General features: G+C 38.4%; 1 protein-coding gene across 4 annotated transcripts in view; it reads left to right on the plus strand.

Moving 5' to 3' along the window:
* The window catches only part of FOCAD (focadhesin), a 334210-nt gene that overhangs the window by 83350 nt on the left and 233836 nt on the right, over positions 1–17024 (plus strand). For all 4 annotated transcript variants that reach the window (XM_066257344.1, XM_066257347.1, XM_066257346.1 and 1 more), the window contains exon 6: positions 11407–11508. In XM_066257344.1, coding sequence (XP_066113441.1) covers positions 11407–11508 — 102 coding nt within the window. The remainder of the gene's footprint in view (positions 1–11406; positions 11509–17024) is intronic.

The following is a 17024-nucleotide window of genomic DNA, read 5'->3' on the forward strand; positions in this document are numbered from 1 at the left end:
GGAAAGTGGTTGTGAAAGAGGTTTTCTGCGTGATCTCTTTAAGAAGAATTCTGGGTCTGAGAAATCAGACTGTTTCTCACAAACAATATCCTGACTTTTTTCCAGCTAAATACTGTCCTTACGCCTCTTCTAGGCTCTGGGGCTGCAGGCTGGGGCTTTGTTCCTGGGACTCAGGACCCCCCCTCCCCCCTACTAAACTCACTTCCTGTCACGCGAGTCTCTCCTGGCTGCCATTTGCTCCAGGGAGCTCGGCAGCCCTCTCCGTGTTTCTGCTTTTCCAACCAGTCTCGGTGTGGCTTCTTCAGTGTTCCTTGGTTGAAGAGTCCTCTTAGTTTAGTCCAAAGTTGGTTTTTCCAGATAATATTTCTTAAAATTATTTTGTAATCTGCTTTGGTTCTGGGAGGTGGATGTTGGTACATCCGCCTACTCCAGCGCCATCTTGTCTTCTCTCTTATGTTTTAAGTTTTATAAGAGTTTATTTGGGCCAAACTGACAACATATGCCAGGTATGAAGATCTAAAATGCTTTGGAGAATAACAGTTTTGTAGCCTTTTTTTTAATATAAATGAACTGTTGATTGTGTTGTATGCCCATCAACCAAAGTCAAATCATTTCCCATCACTGTATATTTGTTCTTCTTTACTCCCCCTCTCTCTATCCACCTCCCCCAGTAACCACCTCACTTTTATCTATGTCCGTGAGTCTCATTTTTATATCTCACCTGTGTGTGAAGTCACATATGAACTTATTTGCTTTATAAGAGAAATCCAAGTTAACATGATTATTTATATTGGCCATATACTCATACTTCACATGATCATATAAAATTAATAAGAGGTTCTCTGACTGGGTAGCTCAGTTGGTTAGTGTATTATCCTGATACACCAAAGTTGTGGGTTCAACCCCCAGTCAGAGCACATATACAAGAATCAACCAATGAATTCATAAATAAGTGGAATAACAAATCAGTGTTTCCTTCTATTTCTCTCTCTTCCTCTCTCTCTAAAATCAATACATGAGAGCCTGACCAGTGGTGGTGCAATGGATAGAGTGTTGGCCTGAGATGCTGAGATCCCAGGTTTGAAACCCAGAGGTTGTTAACTTGAATACAGGCTTGCCAGCTTGAGTGAGGGGTTGCTGTCTTGGGTATGGGATCATCAACATGATCCCAAGGTTGCTAGCTTGAGCCCAAATGTTCCTCCCCCCATCATGGCATGTATGAGAAGCAATCAGTGAACATCTAGAATAGTACAATTACATGTTGATGGTTCTCATTTCTCTCTCCTCCCTGCCCCCTTCCTATCTGTCTCTTGCGTACACACACACACAAATTAAAATAATAGTTTAACTAATTTAAAACAGTAAAACAGTATGTGGCTAAGTTCAGAATATTTTTATTGCCTTTTTTATTGAGATATAAATTAACATATCGTAAAATTCAACTTTTTAAAATGTACGATTCAGTGATTTTATTATGTTAACAAAGTTGTTTAACCATTACTACTGTCCGAACAGAATATTTTTATTCCCCCAAAAGAAGTACGATACCCATTAGCAGTCATTCTTTCCCAATACTGCATATTCCAGCCCCTAGAAAATGTTACTTTTATCTGTGGGTTTGCCTCTTTTGGACATTTTCTATAAATAGAATCATATAATATGTGGCCTTTTATGACTGGTTTCTTCCACTTAGCATAATATTTTCAAGGTTCATCTATATTGTAGCATGATTAGTACTTCATATTTTTTTATGGCTGAATGATTTCATTGCATGGACTACCACATATTATTTATTTTATAATATTTTTGCATGCTAAGCAAGAAATTTTTAGTGTTTTTGCCTTTTACATTTATTTCTGAAGGCACACTACTTTTTGTAAGTTGCTGAAAAGAAACCTCTTAGTCTTAAAGAGCAGTTGTTAGGTTTTTTATTTCTATGCAGATTTCCTTATTACATTTACTATCTTAATAAGGTTGCTTAGAATCTTGCAACACTAAAATATTGACCATCAGTTATTATCTTATGTATACACATATAGTTTTGTTCTCAAGGCAACCATTTTGATTTTGGAGGTGTTATTATTTCAATAATTGAATTATTATTTAAAGGGATCCCATGAGATATAGATGTTTAGTTTTATTTAAAATAAAGTAAGCATGACACTATCATTTGATCATCTGTACTGTGCAATCAAGCTTTCATAAGGGACTAGAGCCAGTAAAATACATTAATATATTTTATTTTGCTGAAGTTACAGAAACTTTAATACTTAGGGAGCCATAGTTTCTGGGCAGAACACCTCATATATAACCTTATTTAAGGGGGAATTGGTGCTTAATTTATGGGGTTTTTTTTGGAAGTGGTTATTTAAAAAGGCTGAATTATAGCAGTAATCTTTGTGTGTATGTGTGTGTGTGTGTGCGTTTGAGAGAGAGAGAGAGAGACAGAGAGAGACAGAGAGAGGGACAGATAGGGACAAATAGGAAGGGAGAGAGATTAGAAGCATCAATTCTTTGTTGTAGCTCCTTAGTTGTTCATTGATTGCTTTCTCATATGTGCTTTGACCTGGGGGCTACAGCAGAGCGAGAGACCCCTTGCTCAAGCCAGCAACCATGGGGTCATGTCTATGATCTCATGCTCAAGCCAATGACCCCACGCTCAAGCTGATGAGCCTATGCTCAAGCTGTATGAGGCTGCACTCAAGCTGATGACCTCAGGGTTTCGAACCTGGGTTCTCTGCGTCACAGTTCAGCACTTCACCCACTGCGCCACCTGAGGCTACAACAGTAATCTTAGATAAACTTAATTGACTTACAGGTTTTTTTGGAGGGGGTTGCTCAGGACCTTCCTTGATAATTGAACAGAATTTTGATCTTGACCCTAGAAATGTATACACATATATGTACTTAAAATTTTGCATGTAATTTCAGAGGGTTTGTGAATTCTTGCTTTAATGGATGAGTGAACATCTTTATAGAAAACACAAGAAAAAGAAGATGGGTAATAAGGGAATATCCATGTCTCTGAAAAGGCCCAGCAGAGTAAAGGCTAAGAAAGGAGCTAGGACAGTAATTGGGGAAGTGTAGCCAGTAGCTTTCCAAGGGCCATCTGTCTCTTTGCAGTTTGATTCTTTCTGATGACCTGCATGTTTTGCTTATGTTTTTATTTACTCTTTTCTCTCTCCTCTTTCCCACCCAGGAAGTCATTGTTCCCAGTTTATGGTTCTAATTACCTGAGATTTATACCTGGGGTTTAGAATCAGACCTAAAGAATAAGCTATACACATTGTACAGTCTTCTAGTTAGTAATTGCCATTACAAAAATGCTTTATAAGTTCTAAATGTGTATGTTTAATTAAAAATTAGTTATTAATTTTCTGCTAAATGTCTTTAAGATCATAAAATATAATTTTTGTCTTATTAGTCTATCTTATATCTAGTTTTTAAATTTCTTTTTAAATTTTTGCAATAATGGCATGTAACTTAATAATATAAGCTTTGGATCTATAACTCAGTATTTTTATGTTTCTTCTGAGCCATCACCTTGTACCTACCCACACTTCTGACACTGCAGACACCTTTGCATTAAATCCCTGCCTCTCCACAGGTGATGTATCATACCGTTGCACACTTGAAACTGGTATGATTTTATTAACAGTGCCACCACAATAAATTTAAATTAAAAAATCTCTGCCTCTCATTTTTTTTTAATGTGACAGAGACAGAGAGATAGTTAGAGAGAGAAGGATAGATAGGAACAGACAGACAGGAAGGGAGACAGATGAGAAGCATCAGTTCTTCCTTGCAGCTCCTTGGTTGTTCATTGGTTGCTTTTTCATATGTGCCTTGACTGGGGGAGGGGACTACAGCAGAGCGAGTGACCCCTTGTCAAGCCAGTGACCTTGGGCTTCAAGCCAGCGACCTTTGGGCTCAAGCCAGTGACCATGGAGTCATGTCTGGGATCCCACACTTAAGCCAGCGACCCTGAGCTCAAGCCAGCAACCTTGGTTTTTTTTTTTTCTAAAGTTGGAAAGCAGGAGGCAGACAGACTCCCGCATGTGCCTGACCGGGATCCACCTGGCACGCCCACCAGGGGGCAATGCTCTGCCCATCTGGGGCGTCGCTCTGTTGCAACCAGAGACAGTCTAGCGCCTGAGGCAGAGGCCATAGAGCCATCCTCAGCACCCGTGCCAACCTTGCTCCAATGGAGCCTTGGCTGCAGGAGGGGAAGAGAAAGACAGAGAGGAAGGAGAAGGGGAGGAATAGAGAAGCAGATGGGTGCTTCTCCTGTGTGCTCTGGCTGGGAATCGAACCCGGGACTCCTGCACTCTGGGCCGATGCTCTACCACTGAGCCAACCGGCCAGGGTGACCTTGGGGTTTTGAACCTGCGCCCTCTGCATCCCAGTCGACACTCTATCCACTGTGCCACTATCAGGTCAGGCTATATATACTTTCAAAAAATGATATACTCTCCCTATTTGCCTTATAGATTCAAAGAAAGAAAATTTAGTCAAAAATGTCATTTTTTTTCTCTAAGCCTCCTTTTTCTGGGAGCTTGTCTGGAAAGGATAAAATGCTTTCATCTTAAAACACTATGGGATATCTAATGTCACAATTTTTGTTTAATTTTCTTTTTTATAGTAATTTTCATTGTAGAATCTTCATAATAATTTTTTAGTATACATTTTTTAACAAAATATGCAGAGCTTTTTTTTTTTAAAAAAATTCTTTTTGGTTTCTAACTAGCACTTTCAAATCAAAATTCAGAGCAGGTACAGAAATGCTTTTACAATGCATATTTGATGTAGTAAGTGCTATGCTATGCTTCTGAAAGCACAGAGTCCCAGCTGCATGCATGAAAACGCGTGGTGACTGCAGGCATTGCTTCTTCACACAAAAAGGCAATCTCTGTCTATTGTTGAATTTATGATGTAAATCAAATCTTGGTTTTCCTATATTCAGAGATATAGCAGGTTGTGGTGACGTAAAGGTTACAGATAACTTTTGCTTTTTGATTTGCCTACCAAAGACTAATTTTTTTACCCGTCTTTTTTAAGATTAATGTACTTACACTTGGAAAGGTGAGTCTAGTTACATACATCCCTCTGTGCTATTATAATGAAACCATGAAAAGATTTTTTTCTTCCGTCCCCCACTCCATTCTGTTAAGATGCACGTATTGCCTGTGTTGTTGACAATATTATTAAAGGGTGGGAGCACTGAAGTATTAGGCAATTCTGCATGATTCCTGTGCTTTTTTTTTTTTTGAACAACATGGACTTTGAAACAATATAATAATGGGGGCTATGATAACTTGGTTTTTAATGGTCCAATCAAAGAGTTTAAAAAGGTGGTTTGAGGCAAGTGTGTGTGTATGTGTGTGTGTGTAGGTGTGTGTGTGTGAGAGAGAGAGAGTGAGTGAATGAGTGTGTGTGACATTTATTATAGATGTGAATTTGGTACTGACAGAGAAACGTAAAAAATGTAAGACAGAGACCCAGCTTTTAAGCTGCTTATACTCTAGTTTAAGATGCAAACCTACCTGCATGATAATTGTAATAGTATCCTATTTATGGAGTATTCTGTGTACTTTGCTAAATGCTTTATTTAAGCTAGCAATTAAAACATTTACAAATTATGAAATAGGGATGTGCCAAGGAGTACACAACACAAAGGTTCATCTATGGTAGGAAAAAACAACAACATATACTGAAGGAGAGAGTAGAGGCAACGAAGGCCAATGATGGGTGACCTGGTTGCCTGGTTGATATTGATTTTGATCTTTAGAAACAATGTTATTCTCTTTTAAGAAGAAAGTAGGATCTATTGGGTGTCTTAAGCGTTAGGAAATTCTGATTTAATTTCTGTGGGCTCATTTTGGACACAACACTTCTCTGTGAAATAAATATAGAATGATTTATCTCTTTGATGTAAAAATAAGAGACTTCTCCTTTTTGAGGTCTCAGGTTTTAATAGACACTGTTCTTAGAACCATTTAAGCTTGGTGTATAATTATAATAGTTGAGGGTCATCTTTACTGCTTTCTGCTTTATAGGATTTTGTTTCACGTCTAGTTCTGAACAGTGCGAAGGTCAAGGCTTTCATGGGTGGCTTGGGTTGTTTAACTATAGCACTAGAAGGTACTTAGTCTTACTTCCTCATTTTACAGGTAAAGAAACTGCCCAAGAAAGGTTAATTCTTTTGCCTGAGATCACAAGGTTGTTACAGAGCCAGAATGTAAATTTGGAACTTTTGACTCATAAATTCAGTGCTTTTTCTGTATTATTTCACCTCACCTCTCCACTTCTAGGTTGTCCCCCCCCCCCCCCCCCCGAGGTATGGCAGTACAGTAAATAATTTGATGATACAATGTAGACACTACTTCTGTAAGTAATACTAATGATGACATGTTCCACATTTATGTTTGTTTTTTGGAACTTGTATAGCTCATTGTCTGCCACTGTTTTACAAGTGATCAGGTTGATTAGATAGTAAACCTGTCTCTTATTTTGAATGATGTATGGTAATCAACTTAGTTTGTAACTTGAATAGCAGGTTAGAGGATAATTGAAATTTTAAGGCATAACCCAGGCTTTGTTCTGGTGTTCTTTTATAACCATGTTATTTCTTTTTTTGTATCTTTCTGAAGTTGGAAACGGGAAGGCAGTCAGACAGACTCCCGCATGCGCCCTACTGGGATCCATCTGGAATGCCCACCAGGGGGCGATGCTCTGCCCATCTGGGGCATTGCTCTGTTGTAACCAGAGCCATTCTAGCGCCTGAGATAGAGGCCATAGAGCCACCCCCAGCGCCCGGGCCAACTTTGCTCCAGTAGAGCCCTGGCTGCGGGAGGGGAAGAGAGAGACAGAGAGGAAGGAGAGGGGGAGGGGTGGAGAAGCAGATGGGTGCTTCTCCTGTGTGCCCTGGCCAGGAATTGAACCCGGGACTCCTGCACGCCAGGCCGACACTCTACCACTGAACCAACCGGCCAGGGCCGTTATTTCTTTTTTGATCAATAGTACTTTTAATAAAGAGCAAAGTTGACTTGTTTAAATTGTAGATCCTTCATTTACCTTGGCCTTTCTCAGTTATATGTACTTGTGAAAAGTAGAATGGCTAACATGCACTGAGTAAGAAGAAGAAAGAGGACAAAAATCTTGAATAATCCATAAATTTCATAATCAGTCCTTGAATACATCAAAAGTGAACTATACTTAGCCTCATGACATTTTAAATGCTCATATTATAATATTTTAAATAGGAAATAACTATTTTCTATCATACCCAAATTAGTATGTACATTATTTAGTACTATTTATTTATTTTGGAACATGATTCTATATTTTGCAAAGGCATAATTTTACATTTGCTTTCCATTTTAAGTCTTCTAATTTTTATTTTGTTCTGTTACTCTTGTATATATATCTACTGTTAATATTTGATGACTATATTTCTGTAAGTCACTTAACATTTTGAGCATGATTGATTGATTACTTTTGATTCAGTATGAAGATGGGTGAAGATGAAATTATATATATAATATATATATTATTTTTATTTTTTAATAACTCAGGGCTGGTACTAGGTTTTAATTCCCAGTAGCTTTGTGCTTGTAGTGCTTGTCATTTGTCATTTTACTTAGTTCATTGGTTATTAACCAGGGGCAATTTTGCCCCAAAGATGACATTTGGTCATGTATGGAGACTTTTTTTTCCTATTTATTGAAGTTATTGGTATGACACTGGTTAACAAAAGTATACCAATTTCAAGTGTGCAGTTTGGAAGTATTTTTTTTTTTTTGTATTTTTCCAAAGCTGGAAACGGGGAGAGACAGTCAGACAGACTCCCGCATGCGCCCGACCGGAATCCACCCGGCACACCCACCAGGGGGCGATGCTCTGCCCCTCCGGGGCGTCGCTCTGTTGCGACCACAGCCACTCTAGTGCCTGGGGCAGAGGCCAAGGAGCCATCCCCAGCGCCCGGGCCATCTTTGCTGCAATGGAGCCTCGCTGCGGGAGGGGAAGAGAGAGACAGAGAGGAAGGAGAGGGGGAGGGGTGGAGAAGCAGATGGGCGCTTCTCCTGTGTGCCCTGGCCGGGAATCAAACCCGGGACCCCTTGCACGCCAGGCCGACACTCTACCACTGAGCCAACTGGCCAGGGCCAGTTTGGAAGTATTTTTGATTGTCATGATTATGTTGAGTGCTGTTAGCATTGCAGAGTAGAGACCTGGAATGCTGCTGTACACCCTACAGGTCGCTGGACAACCCCCACAACGAAGAAGTGTCAAGCCCTAAATGTCAGTAGTGCCAAGACTGAGAAATCTTTACATATGGCAGTTACATGATAAAATATACTGAATTAGAAAATACATCATTCTATTACTTAAGCATAAGTCTTCGTATATTTTATATGTGTATTTATATATCAACTTAACAATTAGGAAGGGAGAATTTAGCTTTTTGCTTATGCTTAAAATATTAAATCTAAATTTTAGAAATTATAATTAATTTTAAGTTAGTTGTACTCATCTGAAATAGTGTAATATTAGTAATCAAATGTTAATTAATAGTAAGAGTCAATGTTCTTATTTTGGACTTCCTTTTCCCTTAAGATTTTCAGCTTCTTGGAATCAATATTGTATGCTTCCTACAATATTTCTACTTGGGTCTGACATAATCAGTTCTGTGAAAAAGTTAATTATCTAGATGTCTAAATCAGTAATGAATCTGATAATCTTCATTCTGCTATATTCTACTTCATCTTTAGAGTTTAAGTCTGAGATACTAAATTAGAATTTGCAGAATTAGTGAGTAAAACAGGACTTCAGCTTTAGCAACAAAGCTAGAGTGGTTTCCACCTTTCCAGTGAAGTAGAAACTGAATTACAGCAGAGATTTTTTGCCATATGTGCATTGTTTCCTTTTTTTGTTCTTAGGGAAATTAGGGGAGACAGAGACAGACTCTGCATGTCCCCCGGCCAGGCTCCACCAGGCACACTCCATCTGGGGCTGGTGGCAGTGAGCTATTTTTAGCACCTGAGGTGGAGGCTCCACAGCACCCATGCCATTCGCTCAAACCAACCCATGGCTGCGGGAGGGGAAAAGAGAGAGACAGAAGGAGAAGAGGGGTGGTGGGGAAGCAGATGGCCACTTATCCTGTGTGCCCTGACCGGAATCAAACCCGGGACATTCACACGCCGAGCCCACGATCTACCTTTGAGCCAACCGGCCAGGGCCCATATGTGCATCATTTCTAATCCTACTTTAAAATTACCTCTCTTAATTTGGGCAAAACTTACTTTTTAAAAGGAGATAGATCCTTAACATTTTTGGGAAGTTAGGAGTGGGGAAGGATATAGGGTGACTTATTAGGGAAGAGTGTTAAAAAGCACTTAAATGCTCTGTGATCACACAAAACTAAGTAGTCACTTGGATTTTCTTTTGAAATAGTCATAAATGCCACCACTAGCTGGAGGATTAATGGATGACTATATCTAATGCCCCTCATTTCAGTTTTGGTGCTTGTCAGAAGACAAACACAGATAAAATAATTGCAGCTGCCGTTCTGTTCTTTTCACTCATGTTTACTTGAACATGACCCACTGAACTCTTAATCTAAAAAGTTTAGTTGATAGGACATACCTGAGACTCCTTTAGGATTTGTTAGATTTGCTGCTTAATATCTGTGGCAACTATATATAGTAGAAGCAAGTTCTAGGTAGGTTTAACTGACAAAAAGTTTGGAATTTGGGAATGTGATTTTTTTTTATATGATTTTTGAGTTTTGGCATAAAAATTTCTTGGAGTGATCCCTATAATGCCAGTAATCTGATCAGTCAGAAATAGCCTGAGCCTTAGCAAAGCATGCCCCAGTGGGTAAAGTTAGTTCATGATAGGTTAGGTGAGGTTTAGGAGGCAATAAAGAGATGGTGTTATAATACCTGGAAACTGTGTGGGAGTGTCACAGAAGTGTTTAAGATGAGTGTTTCAGTACAATGACTGATGTACTTTTCCGTTTAAAAGAGAAAACAAAAATCAGAGAACTTTCTAACTTCGAACAACCTCCCTCTTCTGTGGTGTTTTACTTGTAGTTGTTCTCAACCCTGGGAACACATTAGAATTGCTAGAAGAGTTTTTAAAGATTCCTGGTTCCTGGGCCCCATTCCTAGCAACCTCAGTATAACTGAGACCTGGACATTGCTATTTTTTAAAGAACTCTTCAGATGAAGCTAACTTGCAGCCAGAGTTAAGAACCATTTCTTCTTAACAGTGCATCAGAATTGTCTGGAGGGCAATTAGGTCTGGGTCCCTGCTGAGAATTTATTTACAGTTCTAACAAGTTCCCCAGTGATGCTGACATTGCTGGTAAGCTGAGCACACTTTCAGAACTACCAAGAAGGCAGTCTTAAAAATCATTTAGTTGTAACTAGTCTTCTTGTTCTCTCTTTTTTTGAAAAAAATCATTGCTAGTGATATATTGTTGGGTTAAAAATTAAGATTAAAGAATAGCGTAGCGTTATGTGTTCGATTCATTTTATGTTAAAAAGATGGATACTTCTGTAGTTTTGAACTTATAATAAGCATGTATATTTTATTAAAACATTTTTTTGGAGGAAAAAGCCACATCCATAATAACCAAAGGCTTTGTATACCGCTTCATAGTTTAAGAATCTAATGAATTTACTGTCTCTAGTGACTTTTCAACTATTTAAAATAATTTGTTTTTTTTCTATTTCTAATTTGTAAGAATTCTTCAGATTTAAGATTGTATGTTCTGTATAGGTTTTTAAAAGACATATTAATGGTCATAGCACAAATAAATTCATCTTCGTGCAAGAGAAATATCAAACATTTTCAGTTTGGACAGTTTGTTGTTTGAGATGGAAGAAATTGTTTTTTCCCTCATTTTAAATATGGTGGGAGAGTACAGAGCCATACCCTGAGAAGAACAGTGGGGATAAGTGGGTCACAGCGCAGACAGTGCTTACAATTTAGGGCCATGATAGAGAAAATGGAATCTTCCAGGTTTGGAAAGAGAGCAGCAGGAGGAGGAGAAGGCCTAACTTTCAGAAATGAAGGGATCAGGGGTTGGAAATGAGAGAGCTAGTGGGTTCTGGAGCTTGCTTGGTCGCAGAGCAGGTAAGTGGCAGAGTTCATTCTCTGATCTGGGTCTCTGAGTCCATTCTCTTTTCTGCAGAACAGTTTAAAGGGAAATATGTCAGCTCTAATGAACGGACTCTGAAACAAATGCAGCAAATGATAGTTTTGTGGCAATTATGAATCCTGCAAAGAAGTCTGGAGATGGCATTGGCTTTTTATGTTTTATTTTTTTGCTGCTGTATTTGGATATTGAGAATGTGTAGTCCTGAAATGACAGTTTCCAATGTGACTTTCTTTGTTTTTCAGAAATCGTCCTCAGCCTTTGATCACTGTTCTTGAACACAGACCTGATTGCTGGCCAGTGCTTTTGCAGCAGCTGACAGCTTTTTTCCAGCAATGCCCAGAAAGGTAATGTAAAATAAAATAAGTGAGGGTGAAAGAATGGGATATGCTAATTTTAGAGGTTGGATTTTTTTCTTTTTAAGCTGTTTTGACTACAGTGTTTTCTCCTGAAGAGAAGAAATATCTTTGAGCATATATAGTTTTATATTTTCTTTTTAAGAGTAAGGAAATAAAAATCCACCAGGTTTATTGATTATTCAAATATTAAATATGGAAAAAGCTATTATTAGAGAAGTTAAGCATTGGTTAGTTAAGAAACGTGATTAGAAATATTCATTGAACTACTAAGTAATATATTTATTTTTAAATTTTTTAATGATGAATCATTCTAATAGTTGTGTTAAACAATTAATATAAAGCAAAATAACGCAAGTCAATTAGTTTTTCCTAGCAGTAATATAAAACAGGCATGAAGCCTTGATACAATATACACAATACATTTAGAAGACAGTTTTTTTCCCCTGGATGATCAGTGAATTAAACTCTCCCTATTTGAAACATGCCATTGGGATCAAGTGATAATGCCACTGGGACCAGATAGCAGCCATATGTGCAGTCAGTTCAGCTTCACCGAGGCCTCCTGATGGTCCTCAAAGCTACCTCCTTTCTTCCCTCCTTACTGCCCTGACACTGGCTTAGGTCATCATCTCTTGGCTATGCCACCTGTTGCTAACTGATATCTCTGCCTCTAATTTTATCTTGCTCAAATCCATTCTCTGTGTGATATATCAAGAGAGCAGATGTTGCCGTGGCTGGTTAGGTCAGTCAGTTAGAGCATTGTCCCGAAACACCAAGGTTGTGGGTTCAATGCTTGGTTAAGCACATACCGGAAGCAACCAATGAATGAACATCTAAGTGGAGGAACAAATGAATGCTTCTCTCTTGCTCTCAAATCAATTAATAAAAATTTTAAAGAGAAAGAACAGATCTTATTGTATTACTCATCTTCTTAAATTGTCCCAACTGTGGTTTCAAACCGCACTTGCAATGTATGGGCTAAGTACAGGGAATCTCCCCACCCCCTTTATCCCAGGTCTGTGTTGATCTCTTGGAAGCTTTCTATTTAAAAAAAAAAAAGAAAGTAAAAAGTTGGGTTTCTGAAATAGTTGGAAAATCCCTGGGCTACAGGATAAACTGTAGCATATCATGCTGGCTCTGTATGATATAGTTTCTACTTGTTTCACCAATTTTATTTTCTATTTATCTCACATTTTTTGAATTGTGTGTTCAGCAGTACATTGACTTTCTCACAGGAGGGAGTGCTATTCCCTTGCCTCTGTGCTTTTGTTTATTAACATCAACCTTACTCTTTTAAAACTTTCCCAACCATTTCCTGACTAATTTCTCTATTTTAGCCAGAAAGGAAGGGGGAGAGAGAGAGAGAGACAGTAACATCAGTCCATTCCTATTTTAAATCTCTGTTTAGGTCCTCTCTCCTAGGTAGTCATTGCTTACCACAGTCTGGGTTAGGTATCTCCTTTATATGCTCCATAATATCAGCTGTGATTTCTAACATTATACTTACTACCTTGTCTTACAATTACTCTCCTCTCTTAACTGTGAAACCTTCTGGGGGGCAAAGTAAGAATATCTGGTTGTTCTTTGTATTAATAACACCTGGGATAATTCTAGGTGCTCTGTAAATGTTGGATTTATACCCATGATGCCCACAAATTGATTGGGCTCAGGCAGAGGATTGTAGAGTGCCTCCTAATATGTAATATATACTTAGTACCATCACACAAGGTCATGACAGGATACCATTGTCCAGAGTAATCCAATGCCTGAGTTACATTCACCTCACCAGCTACATTCATGTTTCCTGCTCTTGAAGTTCTTACAGTATCCTATCTATACAGATTCTTTTTAAATTGATTTTAGCCAGACAGGAAGGGGGGGGGAGAGAGAGAGAGAGAGAGAGAGAGACAGTAACATCAGTCCATTTCTGTATGTGCCCTGGCTGGAGATTGAACCAGCAACCTCTGCATTTAGGGCCAAAGCTCCAACCAACAGAGCCCTCTGGGCAGGGCTATATACAGTTTCTTAGAACACCATTTGAGTCTGTAGTTTTCAATTTTAGATGAATTTTTTAGGTAGTGTATACTGCTATACAAAGTTTTAAAGAGATATAGGGAAACTTGTAATTATCTGCTAGTCAGAAAACTCCATGTGGTATTTGAATGAATAGCTAAAAATAAATATCATCATCCTTTCTTTTCTTACTTTGTATTGCATTTTCAAAGGTAGATTAATATTTACTAAATAAATCTTTGTTCAACTATGTCAGAAACCAAAAATAACAAATTTATAATGAACACATTTGTTTAATGAAATTTCTTATTAAATTGATTAAATTTATTTTTTATTGTATTTAATTTTTTTGTAGTGAAAGAGAAAGAGAGAGAGAGAGACAGACAGACATACAGACAGGAAGGGAGAGAGATGAGAAGTATCAATCTGTAGTTGATTGCTTGCTTCTCATGTGCCTTGACTGGGGTCTCCAGCTGAGCCGGTGATCCCTTGCTCAAGCCATCAACCTTGGGCTCAAGTCAGTGACCTTGGGCCTCAACCCAGTGACCATCCGGTGACCCTGCGCTTAAGTTGGTGAGCCCATGCTCAAGCCAGATGAGCCCACACTCAAGCCAATGACCTCAGGGTTTCAAATGTGGGTCCTCAGCGTCCCAGGTTAATGCTCTATGCACTGTGCCACCACCTGGTCAGGTGATGGGGATACTTTTTAAAAGATGTTGCTGCTGATTTGCCAAAATTCTCATTAAGCTTGTTAAAAATAATTTTTCAATGCTTTATTTAATAATCAAGTAATAATTTAGCTTATGGTTATTTTCATTTTAAAGGAGAATCATAATGGGACTTGAAAGTAGTTATTTATTTATTTTATTTTTTTCATTTTTCTGAAGCTAGAAACAGGGAGAGACAGACAGACTCCCGCATGTGCCCGACCGGGATCCACCCGGCACGCCCACCATGGGGCAACACTCTGCCCACTAGGGGGCGATGCTCTGCCCATCCTGGGCGTCGCCATGTTGCGACCAGAGCCACTCTAGCGCCTGGGGCAGAGGCCAAGGAGCCAACCCCAGAGCCGGGCCATCTTTGCTCCAATGGAGCCTTGGCTGCGGGAGGGGAAGAGAGAGACAGAGAGGAAGGTGCGGCGGAGGGGTGGAGAAGCAAATGGGCGCTTCTCCTGTGTGCCCTGGCCGGGAATCAAACCCGGGTCCCCCACACGCCAGGCCGACACTCTACCGCTGAGCCAACCGGCCAGGGCCTCATTTCTATATAGTTTTATACTATGAGATTATTCTTTGAAGGATGAAATTGTAAGTTTGGTTGCATTTTCAGCAGACTATGAATTTTCTGAGATTTAATTTTATAGTAAGTTAACTTAATAGTTTAAGTTGTTGTTCAGTAGGAAGATGGATAAATTAATATAAATAATGACCCACAACTATAGGAAGGAGGCGAAATGTTGTGAAGATAAGCTTGTGATTTAATGCATTCTGTGTTAGGAATGATTGATTAGCTGTTTACATTAATTTTTAATAGTATGTAGATTTCTGGAAATAAGAGTATTATCCTCATGCAAGGTTTTTTTGGTGGGTATTACTTTATAATTAAATTCTGCATTTATTTATAGAAGGCCTTGTGATGTTAAAACTTCACCTTCATGGAACTGAGAATTGTGTAAAGTGACAGTGATGTCATGGTCTTTAGATCTGGTTACTTTAAGGTTATCTAGTCTAATACATTTTTCAGATTAGAGAACCTTAATTGACTTGCTCAAGGTTACATGGCTTGTTAATGGCGGAGTTGGGCTGAACACCTCAGTTTTTGACTCTTATTCAGGTCTTTGTTTGCTATTTCTCTCTTAGTGGTAGACAGAAATATGAAGGATGTATATGTAGACACATGCACACTTGGTTACATTTTTAAACATTCTTTTTTTTGTGACAGAGAGAGACACAGAGATGGATAGATAGAGACAGACAGACAGGAAGGGAGAGAGATGAGAAGCATCAGTTCTTCATTGTGGCACCTTAGTTGTTCATTGATTGCTTTCTCATATGTGCCTTGACTGGGAGGCTACAGCAGACCGAGTGACCCCTTGCTTAAGCCAGCGACCTTGAGCTCAAGCTGGTGAACCTTGCTCCAACCAGATGAGCCTGCGCTCAAGCCGGATACCTCAGGGCTTTGAACCTGGGTCCTCTGCATCCCAGTCCGACATTCTATCCACTGTGCCACCACCTGGTGAGGCACATTTTTAGACATTATTAATCACTTTGGGATTTCAGATTATGTTTTATTGTTTTCTTTTTCTCCTTAAGCCCTATCAATTTCATATGTACTGAAGCAATAGTTAATCATTAGGTACCACATAGGAAATGCAAGATCTAAAATTGGAACAGATTAAGCTGAGGAGAGTTTTAAATAGCATAATTGTTTTTAAGAAAGGTCAACACTATGCTCCTGATGTCAAATAATAACAGCATCTTGGAAATATATTTCTCTATATGAACCTTGCATATCACCTTTAGCATGTTAAAGTAGGAGAAAATTGATAAGCTATTCGTGGCTGTTCTTGACACCTGGATAGTATCTATTCTTTGGGGAATACATTATTAGGGAGAGATAGGAAAACAATGTTTCTCAAATATCTTTTCTGGAAACCTATACTTCATAGTCTGACTCATAATACATCATCTGCTTGCTTGATCTATGAAGCTGTTTTTAGTTTCCTAAAGTGGATGGTTTGATAAAGTTATAATATTTCAGTAATAATTACAAACTCAAAAACCCTTTTTGTTTTTTGTAGATTCTGTATTTGTGCTCTTAAGGGAAAAAAATACATCTAGACTGTGAGCTCCATCAGAAAAGGATTTAATCTATTTTTGTCTCTAGCACAGAGAAGAGTGAATGTTTTTATTATAGGTATTAAGTACATTTTGCCAAGTGAATAAATTAATCAAATCTATTGATTTGGTAACTTTAAGATTTTTATTAATGGTAATGATGTTTGAAATCACACTGCCGTGGAATGTGTGGTATTGTAAAATCACATTGTCGATCATAATTTAAACACAGTCTTTTTCATGCAGCATTGCACTTTATACCTTTCTTTTAGCGATTTTCACGTTTTTTCTTCCAGTCCAGGAACAGAACTGATTCCCCCTGTTAGATTCTATGCTTTATCAAAATAGATAATGCTTGGTTTATCTTTGTATATTACTAGTAATTTCTTATGTATAATAGATATTAAAACCACTAAAATAAAATTATTATATTGGAACATGCTAATTATAAAACTACTTTATAATTTAGTGTAACTGAATCAATTAATCTAATGATCAACTGAGCATCTCTTTGAAGGCCTGCGGAGTAAAGTTATTGGTTATACAGAAGTAAACAGAAATTCATGGACTCCTTTCACTTATCGTCTAGCAAGGGATCGAGATATTAAATAACGACAATAAGGACAATAAAGTCATTGTCTCATGGAAGCACATAAT

Source organism: Saccopteryx bilineata, chromosome 2 (genome assembly GCF_036850765.1).
Source record: "Saccopteryx bilineata isolate mSacBil1 chromosome 2, mSacBil1_pri_phased_curated, whole genome shotgun sequence".
Taxonomy (NCBI): Eukaryota; Metazoa; Chordata; class Mammalia; order Chiroptera; family Emballonuridae; genus Saccopteryx; species Saccopteryx bilineata.